At 32.7% G+C, this 12500-nt stretch overlaps 1 protein-coding gene across 5 annotated transcripts; it reads right to left on the bottom strand.

Moving 5' to 3' along the window:
• Positions 1-816: 816 nt before the first annotated feature.
• Positions 817-8249, bottom strand: LOC107482982 (uncharacterized). 5 transcript variants are annotated; one of them, XM_052252327.1, is made up of 11 exons: positions 8144-8249; positions 6787-6836; positions 6285-6344; positions 6140-6179; positions 5428-5606; positions 5153-5191; positions 4907-4993; positions 2277-2337; positions 1928-2052; positions 1268-1359; positions 817-1141 (listed from the first exon to the last, which is right to left on the bottom strand). In XM_052252327.1, the coding sequence occupies exons 2-11, from the start codon at positions 6832-6834 to the stop codon at positions 1027-1029; spliced, it is 846 nt and encodes a 281-aa protein (XP_052108287.1). In that variant the 5' UTR covers positions 6835-6836; positions 8144-8249; the 3' UTR covers positions 817-1026. The 5 variants fall into 5 exon arrangements, with proteins under 5 accessions (XP_052108287.1, XP_052108290.1, XP_052108284.1 ...); XM_052252330.1 differs by having other exon boundaries at positions 5428-5552; positions 8142-8249; XM_052252324.1 differs by having other exon boundaries at positions 6787-6881; positions 8142-8249.
• Positions 8250-12500: the final 4251 nt, after the last annotated feature.

The raw sequence follows: 12500 nt of genomic DNA on the forward strand, positions 1-12500 counted from the left end.
AAATTTTTTTTTCAAATTTCACTAGATAAATATAATAATTATTTTATAATTTAAATTTTTATATCATTATTTAATAAGATCCAAAAAATTAAATTTTTTAATATATAATTAATAATAGTTTAATAAAATTATTTATAGAAAAATATTTTACTACAAAAAATATTAGAATTTGAAAATATAAAAGCTAAAAATACAAATAAGAAAATAATTTTGTAATAATTTGTTTATTTTTATTATTTTATGTAAAAAAATGTTTTTTAAAGTGTAAAAAATAATATTAAAATTACTAGGATAGAAAAATATTAATACTTTTATGTTGTTTGAAATATGAGTTTTATAAATTTATTATTATTTAAGATATCTAAAGGTGTTGGACATAATTTATTTACATTTTAGTTAAATAGTTAATTGATTTTTATTTGCGTTAAAATTATCCCTAAATGTTAATTTCTTCTAAAATATTAGAGGCAAAATTATCCAAAAATATCTGACACAAATAAAAAACATAAAAAAATTGAATAAATAAAAAACGTTTAAAGATAATTAAATAAATTTAAAATTAAAAATATTTAAAAAAATTCAAAAATTAAAAATATACTTTACCCTTAAATCAATCATCTGAATTTGTTACTCTTGACATGTGATACGTATTCAAAAGAAAATATTTAATTTCAAGCATTTATCATGTTTTAAAGAACATTTGGTATTTTTATTATAAAACATTCAAATATTTAACCTTCTTTCTTCTATGAATTCAAACATAATATCATATCATTGTAATCAACAACTCATAAGAAGCGTTGAAATAGATTAATATTCTGATAAAATGAAACATTTTTGTGATAGATATCAATGATATAATTTGGATGATTTTCTTTGTCAAAATCCAACCATCAAGCACTCTGTTGTTAACCAAATCCAAGACATTCAAATTTCTTCTTCTCACCTTCCTAGTATCTATGATCATAAAATGGTATAAAAGTTGAAATACCACAATAAAGAAAAAGGAAAAAGCTTAACTAAGTTTCATACATCTGTCAATATTAATGAAGATACAATGACAACATAGGCCAGGAAAAAGAAAATGGCAATCTGTATTAAAAACTTGGGATTTTCCCTCATGTTTGGAGATGTCACCGATCTGAAAAGAAAAAAAGAAGTTTGTATGAGAAAATCACTTAAGAGAAAGATGAAAGGATTTCACCCTTTCAGTCAAGCAAAATGTTTACCTAGCGATTCATTTCACACTATCAAGCAAAATGTTTACCTAGCAATTCGCTGAGAAAGTCTATGAAACGGTAAACTTTGTATGAACACAATGCCTGGTCCTGTGAGAAGAGCTGTCACAGCATTATCACCCTGCAATTTTGAGGACAAATGATGTAACAAATTATAGATAAAAATATAAGATATGGCATGCAGAAGGGGTGTTATGGTGCCTTACATAATTAAATTAATTGCAGCAAGAAGAAAAGGTGGTTGCATGTTTGTGGAACAAATTCCATGCATGCACAGAAAACACCCATAACCACTCATCCTTTTGATTTTTCTTAACTTCATTTTTTATTATTTTTTGTATCACTTTCATGCATTGTAAATATTTCCCGAAGCATAATCAACTGTCAATTACCTGGGATCTCCATGGGTTAGTAAATAGTAATGTAAGATGTAACTCCCAATATCTCTCTTAAATCAAACCATACGATACTTTGAATAATAATCCAAACAACAATACAGTTACAAACTTCTAGAAGCTCACTACGCACAGAGATAAGACAGGTCTAACGTGTAAAATATCAAACGATATTTATCTATAATTTTTTGCTATAGCAACCATGCAAGGTTAATCCAAAAAATGATAACTGTATATTGTGGGAATATTAAGAAAATAATAATAAAATAAAAATCAGTAGTAGAAGTTACTTACTCCAAACATTGTCCTTCTTGGAGGACCATTATATTTTATTTGGACATTGACCGTACTTGTCACAGCAACAATGCATGAAACATCAACTGCTAGAACTTCACCGCTCTCAAGATTTTTCTGTAGAACTAGCAATAAACAAAACCGAAGGATAACCAAGATAAGCAATAAAGTAATATTATAGTAGTTATTCAAAAAATCAAAAATACTATTAACGTAGACCTTATTCAAGAATGACATCTAAAAGTTGGAAGATAAATTGGAAAGGGAAGAAACAGTTGCAATTGATTTTATTTCTTCCATAAGTAGCATTTTAAGCATGGTAACGGACTAACAGGGAAGAGAATTGTACCAGATCCACCAGCAAGTATGAATGCAAGCCCTTGACCTGATATCTTCTGCCTCAAAAATCCCTATAACAATACAATTGTTGTCTTAGATAAATAACATGGCAATATGTATGACAAGAGGACTTGTCTGATTTCCTTTACTATCGGAAACCTCTAATTTTGAATTGCTATATAAAAACAGGCATGACAGCATAGATTAATTATACTGATACATAGTATAGTATGTGTAACCCAAATCAATCCTCCAGCACAACCTCTTCCATCTAAACAAACCCATTTCGAAGTCCAAAGCCCCATCTAAAGTAAAATAAATATTTTGTATGCACAGCTGTGGTTAACGGGATTAATACCAATTACATGTTGCAGATTCAAAGGCTATCTACCCTGATGTATGTTATGTGTGGGCATAATAAAAAAATAAAATTCAAATCTGTATTTACGTTTTGATGGCTGTGTTTTTATGGAACAATTATTTTTACCATCTTTGGTAAATGTTGGGAGTGCCCTGCAACCGGAGATCAGCTTCTATTGACTAGGTTTGTTAGGTTTGGCAGGCAGGAAAGAGGCAAATCTTTGTGGCACTATCCATTATGAAAGATACACCCACCATTTGAACTATTTGGTTGGAGCGTAATGCACTCACTTCCAAAGACAGATTTTCTAATAAGTACGTTGTATGGATAGGATTAAATGTCTAGCATCCATTGGGTGTAAAGCTAACGATCTTTATAAGGGACTTTCCTTTTGAAACATGCTGAGAGATTGGAAAGCATGCTTTATAGATAATCCTTTTTTTGCTTTGCTATTGTACAGGGGGATTATCCTTCTACTCTTAATGAAATTCTTCTTTAATCTTCCCCCCACCCTGACAAAAAATAAATAAATAAATAAAAAGGATAATATTTAGCAAGGTTCTGAAAATCGAATCAGTCATTGAACTGCTCTAGTTACTGGTTCACTGATTTACTGATTCACTGGTCCAACTGGTTCAACCGTGGTCTAACCAAAAACACCGTTTTATAATCAAATTTATATATCAAATTTGGAGACCTTTCTGTACCTGTTTATGAAAGCAACCATACACACATTTATAGGAAGCAGAATTAGAACATGATATGATGATGATGAATAAGCAATCACTAAATCTCTGGGTAATAGCTAGGATATCCATGAGTATCCATATAGTAAACCTAACAAACCTTATAAAGCACAATATACAACAATACTTTTTCTGTGAAACTCATGACAAGATACTGCTACAAAATTTTTGCTTTTGTTATACCTCAAATTCTCAAATGAATTCTATTTTTGTGATATATCATTATCAAATTTCAGCTCCCTCAAAATCTCAAATGAACCGACTCATTAAACTAATATATACTAAATGAGTGAAATATCAATAATCAGTGATCAGTTCAATTTTGTTCAAAAGACAGTGACATTTCTTTAGATAAAACAAAAGTGTTACTATCAAGAAGTACATTATATAATCATCCATCAAGTTCATATTCACAAATAGAAGTATCAACCCTAAACCCAAACAGAAGTATCACACGCTGAGATGAACATTCAAAGTAGCAGTAACAGGCAAGCAACAAATTACACAAGTGCCAAAGCACATGATAACTCCAAAACCTGTGGCATCAATAAATCAAAATTAATTTTTGGCTGCCTCTAATACAAACATCCAAACATGAATGATTATCTTCCAAATATAATCCTACTTTCAGCTCAATCTGACACATCCTGTTCTGTTCCATAGCATCACAAAATACTAACACCAAGTAAAATACATCACAATCAAACAAAATAGAGAGCCTAACAACTTACCTTCAAATGAACATTGATTCATAGAAGAAAACAGAATCACAAAAGCAAAGCAAATTATATTGGGTATACATCAAAAATTGTCTCTGGTACAAGAAAATTAAGGCTCCAGAATGTTAAGTAGTTCATTCTTTCATAAAGTAACAAGGTTTAATCATACACAAGCAAATTAGTCAAATTAAGGCTCTATTTGGGCAGAACATATCAAAGAGATTGAAACGAAGAAGAAGAAGAAGACGAAGACGAAGAACGTGGCTTAGCAGACAGAAGACGACGAACACCGAGCTGACCTCGAGGAAGAAGCTGCGATCGGTGGAGCGAACAGGGGTCCGAGACTTGGAGCACGCCGATAGGACGAAGAGGAAGCTCCTGAGTGCGACGGACAGCGACAGTGTCCCACTTCTTGCGGCAGTGGTGGTGGAGGCTAGATGGCTAGGGCTTTTTTTGGATGAGGGCAGTGCAAGGTTCTGAATTGTGAAGGAAAAAGAAGGAGAAAGGGGCTGGGTCACTGGAACAAGGAAGGAATCAGATTGCTTATTTTTTTTTAAGGAAGCATCAAACGACGACATTTCATATAAACCGGCCGGATCCCGGTTCAACAGTTTTCATGCGGTTTTTGAAATGGCGGTTTCTCCTAATGAACCGAACCGCAAATGCTCCCGGTTCCCGGTTGGACCGGCCGGTCCAGTCCAGTTTCAGAACCATGATATTTAGAGAAAGAAAATAAATTGCTTGCTAGGTAAGTGACACCAAGTATCTCATATTTGTTAACAAGAAAATGAAAAATAGGAAACATCCCAGTTACCTCAGCACCAGCAACAATATTACGTCCCCTCTGATCAATTGTGTTGTTGACTTTCACATCATTGACAGAGCAAAGAAATGCATCTGGCTACAGAAATTGAAAAAATTGGTTATCTCATATTTTGGTCCTGGTATGGGAAAGAAAAATCAACAGGAGTAACCCCAACGAAATCAAACTTTAGTTTTTAAAATCACTCTTAAGAAATTCAAACATACAGATGAAACAACAACAGCCAACAAATAATACCTGACACAAAATCTCCCCATTAAAGCTTGCTAAATCAATCTGTATTTGCATGAGTAAGAAACATATATAGAGAGGTCTTTCAGTCAAATGAATCCAAGCATATGTTTCAGGTGATGAATTTGGAGACTTCAAGCAAAGGAGTAACAAATGTTATCTGAAACAAATTAGAGATGCATATAAACCACAAACCCGGATAAAGGAGGAGGGTTGTGTTAGGTCTTCGGCAACCAACGTAAAAATATAGCCGAACCCCCCATGACATATAAACCACAAACCGGAAGAATTCTTGCAAAATAAGGTGCAGCAATTCCAACGAATCCATCACTTTGTCCAGAATTTCGAAGAAAGATGCTACTTATGTTTTTGCCAAATAGCCACTGCCATATGCCTACTTCATTTTCTGGAAGATAGGAATTTTCCATTTCAATGGATCCTGACATAAAGCACATGGAACCTACAATAGCAGTATAATAAAACTCCACTTAAATTTTCAGAGGGGAAATCCACAGACTCTAACTATAAATTATATATGCACATAGGCACAATCCATGTTAACATTTAAAGAAACTTAAAGCAAAATCAGAAATCAGGTTCAGTTTTACTTATAATTCATAATGCTCCTCCTATTTCAGTATTTAATTATGCATTCATATTAAGAAAATAACCAAGACAAAATGTTAAGACCAAAAAATACATTAAAAATTGAAAATTAAGAAAATTTGTCATCTCATCCAATTGATGTTCAAGAGTCATGCCCAGTATAAGCCATGTTAAACAAATAAACATCAATATATATTACACTACAACAGAATTAAGCCTACATAGCAAATATGCAATATTAATTATAGTACATGGATATCAGTTAAAATATCATATATGCATTGACAGGGCAAAAATTTTCATCCCAAGTCTACAGAGAAAAAGCAATCAAGAAAAATAAAATAAAATAAATCTAGAGTCACAAATAGAAGTCCCTAAACGACTTACCAGGCTTTGCAATAATTTTTTCTTGGGGCTTCAACATTATCTGTATTGCAACAACAAAGTCAAAGTTAATTTTATGAATACCATTAAAAGAAATATGGGGGAAATCTGACTTTAATTTTTACACCAAGGAGGGTGGTTCATATACCTGGACCACCTGAGCTTCACCCCCTAAAATCTGAAAAGGTGTGATTGCATCTTGTGGACTCTAAACCACAATGAAGAAAAATTTATCATCAGATTGAAGGATATTTCATAGGACAATACAAGCAATATGATGTTGAACATGTCTTCTCCTTTCTTTTTTAGGAGAAAGAAAAAGAGTACTATCCCATAATAAGTTGAAAGCCATCACGAAACACTACAAAACAACCTGCAAAACTAAAATTTTGTTGGAGTCTGATCATGAGCAGTCATATGAGTAATAGATAAAAAATATTCAAATATGTTTCCTTTTTCCAAACATCATGTTAGGATTAATAGTCAGTTCAGGCCTTCCTATTTACCGCACATGTGGTACTACTCCAATTTCACAAAATACAAACCTGGACGTGGAATAATTAATGCAGCAAACATATTAACTTAAGCTTTCCCAGATAAAATACAATTATATATATTTTTTATTGTCAATGGCAAGAATATGCAAATACCTGATAAACATAGGGCTGAAAAGGTGTTGAGAAAAATGGTGCCGCCATTGCTGAGACACAGGAATTACTTTAATGTTACTAGAGAAATAAAGGGCCTATTTGAATTAAAATCCAGTAAGATATCAATAGGGTTTTAACCAAAGAATGTTAACTCTATTATGCAATAATTTTTCACCTTAGGGAATTCAATTGAATATGGTATACATAATTTTCAAATAGCATTTTCAATTAATGGAAAGCACTTTGAACATTATCACTACAACAATAACCTTCACTAGCATATTCAACAATCAGCATTAGTTTCACAAGTGAAAATATGGTGCAACAATGGATACAACAATTTAAATTAATCAAGTGATAGTTCAATTTTACTGTTACAGTTTCACGGCTTTCACATTGTCTTAAATTTCTAACTGTAAACTAGATAGGTAATCCTATGCTAGACAGTGTCTTTCTCTATTAACAAAATTTCAGAATCAAGTTTCAGAGTCAAACACAACTCACAAACAACATATTGTCAAGCATATCCAACTAACAGTTATCAACTATCTACTTGTCCTTATCATTGCCGATTCATCAGAAGATAGTGTACACCAAAGACTCAATTCATTCTTTACCTCACAAGACTAATACAAAAACAAAAGCCACTCTAATTGTTTTGCATATACCTCTAAGGAGAAATCTCTGCACATTATTTCTCAAGCTATCCGCAACAGATTAAACTACCACCAAGAGGAGTGAGCAATATAAAGTAAATTACAGCTTCAATTGCACAACATTAAGATGGAGACTAGGGAAATTAGATTGAATGACAAAAGACGGCAAATACTAATAAATCATTGAAATCCTAAAACTAAACAATGACAAATGCACAACCGTTCAGCTTTACAACAACTTGCAATTTGGGAACTTTCTGAGCATACAATCTCTATAATCAATCAAAAAAGCCCTGGACCACACACAATAAACACACTTTTCTAAGCCTGATCAGCTCATCTCATTTTTTTCTTCTCTTATCACTCATGATCAGAAGCCTAGTCTAACCCCAATTGGTAACCTAAGCCTGATAATGTTGAAATTAGATTCAGATTGTTAACAAATTACGAGATCCAGATAGACTAGAAAAAAAAAAGTGATTGATGAATAAGAATTTGGGGAGGAGACAAATCCATACTAGAAGCAATGGAGGAAGGAGAGAGACAAAGAGACTATTTTAGTGTTTTTGAATGAGTAAGTCTGGAGCTCTGTTCGAACTTGCATTTCAAAATTTTGGCAACTGATAACAAATACTAATATCTTAAATTCCTAACAAACTCCACAAATCACAATTTATACGATGAAAACTATACACATACACCTGATTCAGCTTCTCAAATTGATCGATTGAGCAATCAGGCGCCAATTCTGCTTCCGTGAAATCGGAGGCGAAATTAGAGAGATATCGGTTGTGAGAATTACATAAAAGTAAAAATTTTTATTTAATAGAATTATTTTTATTTAAAAATTCTATTAAATAAAAATAATTCTAAAATTCTGTTTCTTTGATTTTATTAAAAAATATAACTATTTAAAACTATTTTAGTTTATATACAAATTCTATATTCTATTAGAGAATAGAATCCAGCTAATTCAGAGTATTTCAACGTTTGTATTTTTTATACAAAAAAATTTTTTGAATTTTCGGTAGAAATTGATTGCGCTAATGAATAAGCTTTCAATGCTGTCCAAAAACCTCTCCTTTTCCAAAGAGTTTTTCGGATTTTTTTTTTGGATCTCGAGGTGCGTTTCTTTGGAACTGCCATGCAACTGATATAGTTTTCTAAGGCCGACTTTCGTCCCTGCTCGACGGGTGGGTCTTGCAGTCAAGCTCCCTTCTGCCTTTGCACTCGAGGGCCAATCTCCGTCTGGCCCGAGGAAACCTTTGCACGCCTCCGTTACCTTTTGGGAGGCCTACGCCCCATAGAAACTGTCTACCTGAGACTGTCCCTTGGCCCGTAGGTCCTGGCACAAGGTTAGAATTCTAGCTCTTCCAGAGTGGTATCTCACTGATGGCTCGGGCCCCCCGGAAGGAGGCCTTCTTCGCCCTCCACCTAAGCTGCGCAGGAAAAGCCCAAAGCCAATCCCAGGGAACAGTGAAGCTTATCCCGAGAATTCTATTTCTTAACAAAAGGGTTTTTTTATGTATACTTATACAATGAAATTTATTTTATCTATTATGTTATATATAATATAAATTAGATTATATATAAATTAGAAAATGCATCTATATAAATATTATAATATGTATCATTCTTCATATTCTTTGTTTGGCAAGGTGACACACAAACAATCCTTTTTTCTATTTCTTTATCTCTGCTTTCTATTTCTTTATCTCTGCATGAATCGTATGTTTGCAACAACAAGAACAGAATTTTCTTAATTCTAATCGACTGGGCGTATTGTGTCGATTCTTTTGAGTAATATATCTGGAAATACCCGTCGATTCCTTATTAACACTCTTTTGAGCACAACAGGTACATTCCAAAATAACCCTTACTCGGATATCTTTACCCTTGGCCATGATCCTCCTTTTCTTTTGATTTTGGATTCACTTATCTATTTTTGTATTCGACGAAGAAAGGAATGACAAAGAAATAAAAGTTGATAATTCTAAATCCAATTTCGTTTCAATTAATATATTACCGGAAAATTGAGGTAATACAAACAAAACAAGGATTTCAAACAATTTTTCGAATCGCAGTACAGTATTTTGGTTTTCATTTAAGTATCTTAAATGATATTGTTGCCCCCAACCTAACTATTCTATTTCCATTTCCGGTCTTACTCTCTTAATATTAAGAATGGAATTGAATTATTCATTCAATTCCATTGAAGCCTGTACCAGATTTCGAGTTTAAAATCCCAGAAATTAGAAATGCCAAAATAGGAATAAGACTGGATATTATTAGAAATGCCCAAAAAATATCATAGTCGTAAAGCAAAAACATAAATGTACTCCTATGAATGTGGAAAATCTAACAGAAACAAATTAGTAGTTGTTATTAATAGACTGGGCAGGAAAAAAGAATAACTGAAAGAAAAAAATCGAATTGTTATTCATCAAAGTATCATTTACTCAATGACTCTTTTTTGTTTTCTAATAACTAATAAAAAGGGGTCTATTTCTGCCCGAACATTCCATAAAAATGACATTTTTTGACCAGAATTAAACGAGGATATATAGCTCGGAAACGTAGGACAAAAATTCGTTTATTTACATCAAGCTTTCGGGGGGCTCATTCAAGACTTACTCGAACTATTAGTCAACAGAAAATCAAAGCGTTGGTTTCGGCTAATAGGGATAGAGATAGGAAAACTGCTTCTAGGCAAACCTCCTGGCTGTCTCTGCACCCCTACCTCCTTTATCACTGAGCGGTCATTTAGGGGCCTTAGCTGGTGATCCGGGCTATTTCCCTCTCGACGATGAAGCTTATCCCCCATCGTCTCACTGGCCGACCTTGACCCTTGTTATTTTGAGGTCATATCTAGTATTCAGAGTTTGCCTCGATTTGGTACCGCTCTCGCGGCCCGCACCGAAACAGTGCTTTACCCCTAGATGTCCAGTCAACTGTTGTGCCTCAACGCATTTCGGGGAGAACCAGCTAGCTCTGGGTTCGAGTGGCATTTCACCCCTAACTATCAAAAAGACTTTCTGGTTCACTTAGAAAAGAAGGATCATTAGAAATCTCCAAAAATTGATTTTCAATATCAAAATATATGGAATAACGGTTCCTTTGGCTATTGTTATCCCTAACTAAAAGAATTTTATCAGATAGGAAATTTCTAATGTTCCTGACACCGACTAAATAATCAACATTACTGTAACTAGAATTGTCACTATCATTCCAGCTAGGAAAGTCTTTTTCCATATCAATCAAAATTGGGTCTTCACTTGCACTGGTATTTTCAACAGGACCAAAACTATCCATTGAGTTACTTAGCCCACACCTGTATTCTAACTGCCTATAAAACAGCATAGAATTGAACCACCCTTTTTCCATAGAGTTTTTCCTCTATTACCATTAAAATACAATAGATGAATAGTCATTCGAAGAAAAATCATTAAACATAAATATAGAATATTCAAAATATTCTATCACATTTTTTTACTAATATATATAAATCCAATCACTAGGATTGGTAACTAGTAATAAGTTATTAAGGAGCGAGTGGATATAAAAAAAAATCATTCTTTTTGGTGAGAACACATAGTATTATTTCACTATGTATGTCACTATATGTGCTGGAATTCCTTTTCATCAATTCTAGTACCCCTCTTTTATTGCCCCCTCTTTTTTCTTCTAATCTAATCCTTTTCTCTTCATTGTATTTAATAGAAGTAATAGAATTATTGGGGTAATAGAATTATTGCGACAATTTTGAATTGGTATTTACTTGGTCCAGGATCTTTTAGCTTTTCCTTGAATCATTAGGTTTAGACATTACTTAAGGGATCTTAAATCGTTTCAAAAAAAACAGCAACATACCAACCATTTCTTTTTTTTTTCTTTGAATTATACAAATTCAGGATTGTATCCCGGAATACACTTTTGCTTGCAATAGTTTTTTTTATCAATTCCAACAAAATTTACTATTGTTTACCTTGCTCAAATTTTATCTTTTCGCTTTCTCTATAAAAAAGATACTTAATAAGTTGTTCTAATTTATTTTATTAATTTTCGCTACCCTTCCATACTTGCCCCTGAGAAAACAAAAATCAACTCGAACTCCATCGTGTATTATTTAGATCATCAACCCCTCTCCTGTTCCCCAAACACCCAGTTCCAGTGGAACAAAACAAACGATGTCGAGCCAAGAGCACTCCCATTTCCATATACTAGAAAAAATAGTGGATAGAAGAATCCACAGCTAATCTAATTATGTCTTTCAAGCCGCACGTTGCTTTTATCGTTTCGAACCAAGTTTTATTTGGATCCAGTATGTAATTGAATTGATTCAATTATGGAATTGTGAATAGTTTTTGATTCAATCGATACATAATAACCCATCCTTTTTACTTCTTGGTTTTTTGAAAATGGACAATTTCCAAATCTAAAAGGGAAGTAAAAAACCGCAAATTCCTTCGATATTGTATGAATAAGATTCATATTCGATTCGATAGTTTGTTTTTTTTAAAAAAAAATGAATTTTATCAATTTTGAATTGAATTTTTTTCTTATATTATTAATATATAATATTATTATATATATTAATATTATCTATCTGTAAATGATTCGAAAAAAAATAGAGTTTGACGATTGATGTGGATTCAAAAGCGACTCTATTTAGATTATAGACGAATGATTAAAAAAGGGTCATTTTTATCCCGAGATACAATTTTTATTCAAATAGGATATACATCATGAATGGATATGCTCTGGGACGGAAGGATTCGAACCTCCGAATGGCGGGACCAAAACCCGATGCCTTACCGCTTGGCGACGCCCCATTTTTTTTATTCGACATTCATAAACACTATTAATGGTATTAGTTGTTCGTCAATTCCATCTCAAAAAAGTGATTGTTGCTGGGAGTTTAATATCCATATAGATATAGAATAGAATAAAACTGAAATTATTGATCATTACATAGAATTCAATTAAGATATTGTATGAAAGTCTCATTTCCTCTTTTTTTTTTCAGACTGGAAGGATTTTGAACTAGATAAGTTCAAA

Source organism: Arachis duranensis, chromosome 1, assembly GCF_000817695.3.
Source record: "Arachis duranensis cultivar V14167 chromosome 1, aradu.V14167.gnm2.J7QH, whole genome shotgun sequence".
NCBI lineage: Eukaryota > Viridiplantae > Streptophyta > Magnoliopsida > Fabales > Fabaceae > Arachis > Arachis duranensis.